Source organism: Monopterus albus, unplaced genomic scaffold (genome assembly GCF_001952655.1).
Source record: "Monopterus albus unplaced genomic scaffold, M_albus_1.0 scaffold351.1, whole genome shotgun sequence".
Lineage (NCBI taxonomy): Eukaryota > Metazoa > Chordata > Actinopteri > Synbranchiformes > Synbranchidae > Monopterus > Monopterus albus.
In genome coordinates this window covers 75,021-82,077 of record NW_018128231.1, presented here as the reverse complement: position 1 = coordinate 82,077, position 7,057 = coordinate 75,021, and the positions used below count along the sequence as shown (strand labels likewise).

General features: G+C 41.0%; 2 protein-coding genes and 1 long non-coding RNA gene across 8 annotated transcripts in view; 1 reads left to right on the top strand and 2 right to left on the bottom strand.

The window, feature by feature from the left end:
* Positions 1-1,056, bottom strand: part of LOC109974857 (uncharacterized) — an 11,478-nt gene extending 10,422 nt beyond the window's left edge. Inside the window, exon 1 of the long non-coding RNA XR_002277038.1 lies at positions 1,026-1,056. This is a non-coding gene — a long non-coding RNA (uncharacterized LOC109974857). The remainder of the gene's footprint in view (positions 1-1,025) is intronic.
* Positions 67-4,303, top strand: sco2 (synthesis of cytochrome C oxidase 2). Of its 5 annotated transcripts, none has more exons than XM_020625285.1 (2): positions 67-416; positions 3,289-4,303. In XM_020625285.1, exon 2 carries the CDS (start codon positions 3,306-3,308, stop codon positions 4,134-4,136), a length of 831 nt encoding a protein of 276 aa, XP_020480941.1. In that variant the 5' UTR covers positions 67-416; positions 3,289-3,305; the 3' UTR covers positions 4,137-4,303. The 5 variants fall into 5 exon arrangements, with proteins under 5 accessions (XP_020480941.1, XP_020480944.1, XP_020480942.1 ...); XM_020625288.1 differs by lacking the exon at positions 67-416 and adding an exon at positions 418-477; XM_020625286.1 differs by lacking the exon at positions 67-416 and adding an exon at positions 423-591.
* A 93-nt stretch (positions 4,304-4,396) lies between these two features.
* Positions 4,397-7,057, bottom strand: part of ncaph2 (non-SMC condensin II complex, subunit H2) — a 16,119-nt gene continuing 13,458 nt past the window's right edge. For both annotated transcript variants that reach the window (XM_020625279.1, XM_020625280.1), the window contains exons 17-20: positions 6,444-6,493; positions 5,567-5,668; positions 5,334-5,483; positions 4,397-4,645 (exon numbers count right to left, since the gene is read on the bottom strand). In XM_020625279.1, the coding sequence (XP_020480935.1) occupies positions 4,517-4,645; positions 5,334-5,483; positions 5,567-5,668; positions 6,444-6,493 (431 nt within the window). In that variant the 3' untranslated portion in view covers positions 4,397-4,516. The remainder of the gene's footprint in view (positions 4,646-5,333; positions 5,484-5,566; positions 5,669-6,443; positions 6,494-7,057) is intronic.

The following is a 7,057-nucleotide window of genomic DNA, read 5'->3' as shown; positions in this document are numbered from 1 at the left end:
GATGTGTCTGATGTATGGGTGGATAAGATTATAAGGTAATGAACTAGTGATTGGAGTTGGGGAAAATTAATATCATGATAAAATAGGTTTTATTTTAGGGCTGGGAAAGATAACGCGTTATTTTCGCGTTAACACATTAATTAATACCGACAATTATTTTATCGCGAATTAACGCAGTTTTGTTTATTATTATTTTGAAAGTCCGTTGCTCACTGGCTCTGAATGCACATACAACAAACCATGGGTCACGGGGGGTGGGTTGTTGATCAGTACTGGCTTGGGATCGGGCGTCATCACGCGTCTCAACCAATGAGCGCATTTTGGGCGGGCCTAAGACTACTGCAGCTCTCACATGAACCGGACACGCCATCACAAGAAGAATACACGACTTGTATGAAAAGGAGAGGACTACAAAGGTAACGGCGTTACAACGTGCACCGACTGTAGCTCTCACTGGAGACTAGTGGACATCGCTGGGTAACATAATTATCTCGGAGTTACAAAATTCACATGCTCTGACTGTAATGAAAACAGAAGAGACATTTTGCTGAAACGTGCGCAAGAGCACTAAATTCATGTTGCACAGCAATGGTACGTTTCAAATAAAGTCAGCACACTTAGCACAGATAGTGCAAGAAATATGATCGCTGCTGCGAGACACGTGCCCTTTGAACGCGTCCCGTGCGTTGCGCAGTCTCCATCGTTCTGTCAGTTTCTCTGCAGTACAGAGCGTTTGACAATGTCCTGGCCAAATGCAGAAAGGTTGTGGGCCACTGTAAACACAGTCCACCCAGTGCTGCAGAATTAGAACAACAACAAATTGAACACCTTATTTGTTTAAAGTTGAAAAAAAACTTCTAGGTCGAAGACGTTTCACCTCTCATCCAAGAGGCTTCTTCAGTTCTGACTGACTGGTGTTGAGCTGGAGATATTTATCCCCCTCGATGGTGTTTCGGTCCTTTGAGGGCCAACAATGTTCCTTAACGACTGAGTCGTTATAGCCCAGTATCGGTGAGAGTCGTTACCTGTCTTTGAATCCTCCCCTGTGGACCGACGCCTATTGTCCTGGTGGGCATGTTTGGGCAGAGATCTCAAAACAGGATTGTAGATGGATGACAAGTTGTGTCTTAGTCCACCACCCCTATTTAGTGAGGGGTGTTCTATTTTTACAAAAATAGCTTCCTTAACTCCTCTCTCAAACCAGCGATGTTCTCTGGAGAGGATCTGGAGGAATGTCCTTTGTCCTTCAGGTGGAGGTGGACTGCTGACTCTGGTCCACTGGGGTTGGCCCTCCTGTGTTGGGCCATGTGTTTGTGAAGCGGCTGCTTAGTTTCACCCATGTACAAGTCGTTACACTCCTGACTACACCTAATGACATACACCACCTCCTATAACGGACTATACCTATAACGGGCTATAACGACTCAGTCGTTAAGGGACATTGTTGGCCTTTTGAATTCATTATTTAATGCTGATCATATCAATGCAGTTAATCGTGATTAATCACAGAAAATCATGCAGTTAACAGATTTTGGATTTTAGTTGCTTCCCAGCACTACTTTATCTTAAATAAACTTACATTAGTTCTAGTAAAAATTGTTTTGTGAAGAATTAAACTGAACTCTAAGAAATTCATTGTGTGAAAACTGTAATTTTGATTTTATAACCTACATTTTGAAACGCGTCTTACAGGCTGATCACTGTATTTGAGACCCATATATTTAACAACTTTTATAGAACAAGCCCTAGTGTCAATACAACATCTTACTCTGGGGAAATTGTTTTAACGCTTCTTCTTACCATTTTACAAAATATACTCAGCCTCTCATCTGATTCAGTATTACATAAATGTATTTGCATCTAAAATTCAAAACCTTAAAACATGTGGCTTCGGTAAACGCCACCTCGTGGACACATTCAATGTTACCGCTTCTGATGGAAAATGCACGAATCTACCGATACTATTTAATTCGACGAATTCAGCAAATGTGCGTTTTATTAGCGATTCACGCTATAAATACACACATACATAACGAATCATTGTGGCTTTATTTTTTCCTCCTTTAATTTATAAAAACGGATGTGTGTCGAATCTGCTATCATGAACTCAGACCTGCTTTAATACAGTTCATGTGTTTCACTCTACGTCTTGTAGATTAATAGACGTGCACATTTATGTACATGTCTAATACAGATATAAATATATGACAGAGGTTTGCTGTTTGGAGACCAGAGAGGTAGGTTTACTGCTAGTTTTCTGCTTAAACCTAAAGCGGTTTGGACATTGGTAAGATGCCGCTAAACCTGTCAGCACGGTTTGCTAACATTAAGTGTATCTTAACAAACTAGCCAACTTTGTTGAATACTAGAGCCGGACTTGTTTAATTACCGATTATCAACAAATCAAACTGTTTATTTTAGCATTTGAACCAGTACAGTCCGCTAACAGAAAAGGTTAGTCATTACCCTGATACATGTCCGGCACTGCACGTTAGGTTACAGCGGTTCTGTTCGGCTAGCAAAGGACAACAGCAGCGTCATGAGTGCGGTGTAAATTACATGAAATGAATCCAACCCCGGGCCTTGTGTGTGTGTGTGTGTGTGATTGACAGTTGCTTTTCTATGCTTTTCTGTTTTTCCAGCCCTAAACGTAGCAGGACAACTATAACCATGGAGCATCACCGACTATAAGTAAATTCTGTCACAGTCTAGGTATATAGGAATTCTTATGCAGGGCTCCTTTGGAGTCAAGCAAAGAGTTAAAAGCCAGAAAAAGAACACCTAGTCTAAAAATAAAGTTACATAAGAAAATGGTAGATGAAAACATGAATACAAAAATAAAGTAATAGATGGTGAATTTCAAATATTGCATATAGTATTTCAAATAGTGGAATTGTATATGATATTTTACTTAGTAAGGTGATGAGGTGTTATTCCACGTTTTTCACAAGTTCATGAAAGTTTGAAGAATGACAGTTAAAAAAAAAAGGTCCATTTACATTTATTTCAAAACAAAACCATATTAACCACTGTGGAATACACTGTAGCTAAGTTCATCTACTGAAATACTGCATGAGGTTCTTGAGGTACTTGAGTGTTTCCATATTATGGTCTTCCACTTCTGACAATGTGAACAATGTGACACTGAACCCCCCCCCGTTGTTACCCGTTGCCCCCAATAGTTAGAGCTATTGGTTAAGATGGCTGCCATCGGTTCTGTACCGGAAACAACAAATTCCTTGTGTGTAACATACTTGGCCAATAAAGGTGATTATCCTTATCTTTCAGGACATTCGCAGTGAAAGATGCTGGGGCTTAAGTGCATTGTGGGTGATCTGTGTGTAGGAGGAAGACTCCCAAGAAGTCTGCTTCATGTCCAGAAGACATCCGTGTCCTCCAAGAGTCAACATGTCAGACTGTATGAACGCCCTCCTCATCTTCCTTGGCAGACTCGGGTATGTTTCCTGTCTTATGGTCAGAACTCGCCTGCTTCTGGAGCCAAGCTGAAGCTTAGGACTCGGGTCTTGGTGACCCTGCTGTTTGGTGGTGGTCTGCTGGCCATGTGGTGGTTCGTGGACTTAGAGAAGCAGCAAAGGTTGCGTCAGCAGCACATGGAACAGCTGCAGAAGGTGGCTCTGGGTCAGGGTAACTTCAGCCTGCTGGACCACAGGGGACAGCGCAGGACCAAACAGGACTTCCTGGGCAGCTGGTTGCTGCTGTACTTCGGCTTCACACACTGTCCCGATATCTGCCCTGATGAGCTGGACAGGCTGAGTGCCGTGGTGTCGACCCTGGACCAGGACACCTCGCTGCCGCCTATCCAGCCCCTTTTCATCACTGTGGACCCAGAGAGGGATGATGCATCAGCGCTGGCCCGATACGTCCAAGACTTCCACCCCCGTCTGATTGGACTGACAGGGGCATTGGATGAGGTGAAAGAAGTAGAGCGGGACTACAGAGTGTATGCCAGCCCTGGACCCAAAGACGAGGATGGAGACTACATTGTGGACCACACCATCCTGATCTACCTTATCAGTCCTGATGGGCTGTTTCTGGATTATTACAACAGGATGAATAACCAGGAGCAGATCACACAGAGCATTAGGAACCACATCAAGGCCTATGTCAGACTCTGAACAAACCACATGTTAGAGCTTCAGTGTGGAGAAAGTCTGTGCTTCATTTCTCCTTCTCTTGTATGGAATTGATCACAGCACCAAACTATGATTAAAAAGTTTTAATTCTCTGTTGCAAAGTGAGAATCATTTGTGTGCATCTGACAGATTTAAATATAGACAACCTGAAATTCTTACAAGCATAAAACCTTTAGAAATTGTTTGGATTTGGTCGTCTAGAGAGCGCCCTCCTTGTTAACACACACACACACACACACACAGTGTGACAACTTTTTATTACAAATTTTTTAAGAGACTGTGTGGGGTGCAGACAAAAGAAACTGACATATAAACCTTAGTGCACCAAACATGTTTGACTTCAGTGTTGAAATTATTGCGTTTCACTGCGATGATGGCAGCGTTTTGAATCTGTCTGTAGCTTTTTCACTGCTAAGTAGAGTCAGTCCCATTGAGTCCAGACTGTGTTCCAAACCCTCAGCACTGTCGATCTCCACAGTGTAGTCATTAGCCTAAAAGAAGACATGTGCACAGAATATATAAATCACAATTGTGTTGAAGCTCCGGGGTCAGTCAAATAGCTCCAACACACTGCTCTGTGCGGAGTGAGCAGCAGAGTAATGTAAATAAAACAGAGACCAGTGACTCTTCCTTAAGACCCTGTAAAAGCCTTTGGTTTTAATGATTGTTGAAAAGTGGCCTAATGAATCTATGAGTGTCAGGGTTCAGTGTGATGTTTAATGTCCCTGATGGCCTCTGTAGTCTCACTTGGCAACCACCTTTTTTAAGATGCATAAAAGCTTTAATAAAAAAATAAAAAAAATCACATGTTGTATTTACTGACATTTTTTATATCAGAATAAAATGTGAAAATCTCTTGGGCTTGTGTTAACCCCAGACCTTATTTCAGGCCTCTAACCAAAAACCCACTGACTTCAGAAGGAGGGAACAGGAAGTGCAAGAATGCTAACATTTCAGGGTTTTAGGACTCACTTATACAGCACTCTATAGGAAAACACTGCCACGCTGTAGGGTACTGCAGTCGATGCCAGCATGAATTAAACCGAGATGGTTCACACTGAGTTCTTCCTTTAACTCTTCTGAGAGCTAGTAACTCTCAAACATGGAAGAAAAGCTCCAGCACAACACGTGACAAGTTTGGTATGTGCTGCATCTATTACAAGGATCAGACTGATTTACCAGCTGCAGTGACGCCAGCAGGTATCTGGAGGCTTCCAAGTTGTCCAGACCATAGACGATGGAGGAGAAAGACCTGCGCTGACTGACCTTGCCCAGTGCTTCCACAATCCTGTCTCCATATTTGTGGATGTTGAATGGTGGCTGCTGCTCCTGGAAAACACCAAATAGACGGACACGTTTCCAGCTGTGTTTCCTCTGAAGACCAGTCTGAACCGGTTTCCAGTGTAGTTTACCTGCAGTGCCAGTTCTGGTCGGATTCTGTCCTCCCACTCTTTGACTCTTCGAGACAGATCTGTTTCCTGGTTGTAATCACGACACATGGCCACCAACTGATCCTGAAGCAGCAGAGACAGAAGCACAGGCTCAGCAGAGATTTAATCTTTTCACCGTTAAAGGTGGGACACAGTGTTTATAATTTAATTAATACATTGGTTATTTATTAACTTAGTGTTAATCGGTTTACTGATTGAGGAAACAAGCTGAGTTCTCTTTTGTTTATAGAGCAAGATATTTTTCATATTATGACATCACCACCACAAACTAAATATTCAGACTTTACATTTATACAGTATTTTCTTCTCATAAAAACATTCTTGCATAAAAGAGTCCTGACTCCAGAGGGACTAAAGCTCATTATTATGAATTCAGTTAATTATCATCATCACATACATTTTTTGTTATATCAACAGATTTCTTGTTCTATAATGATGTAATTTTGATAATGGTTTTAAACTAAAGAATCTATCTTTTGATATGAAAAGTTTCCTTTTAAAACTGGAAATGAGAAATAGATTATTTTTAACCAGAATCTGACAGGTTTTTAAAAAATATATACTAAGTCGTTCTTGTTAACACCTCAAGTCCCTCAATGTTTCACTTAAAATCTGTACATAAACATTCACCAATCTGTTATTAATAGAACATAATGTTTAGAATCAGCTCTAAGGACATGCTTCAGTATTTTCATCTGTAGACTGGTCATACTGGATTAATGGCGGTTAAAGTAGAGTGACCATCTGATGGCTCACACCGCCAGCTTTACCTCTACATCAGATTCAGTAGTGAACGAGATGATTTCAAATGTTATTGATTGTATTAGTGCTCACTTACCACACGCAGCTGCACAAGGTCTTCATAAGTCATTTCATCTCTCAGCGCCTCTGTAAACACACACACACCACAGCATCAGTCCATCACCATAAACTAACTCTTGTAACTCAATGACACAGAAAGTGACAATGTATTAATCAATCACAATATTTTCCAATCAAAATGTTTGACTCCACTTTGCTGAGACACTGCTCGCAGCTGAGTCCAAACTCCCCCACACCCAGCGTGAGCCACCACGCTGTCTGGAACCTTTGGATTTCTTCTGTTTTATACCATGGTGTCTACGTCATGTTACACTGAACCCTGATTATTTTAGGTTAAAACGCCACAAATTCATGTTCCAGCATCTTAATTGTGAATATTTTTTGTTTTCTGAAAATCCTGGTCAGATAAAACAAGATTTCTGTTCTTCTGTGTATTTTCACTTTAACGTGTTATAGAGCTAAATTGTCAATGAGATTATCAAAAGAAGCAATGAGAAGAATAAGAGATAATGAAAACAATTTGGCTGCAGCCAAAATGTAACAAAGTTTTTACCTCCAAACACTGTTTCAGAGCTGCCTCCATTTTCATTCAATACTTTGACAAAAAAAAAAAAAAAAAAAAAAAACAGC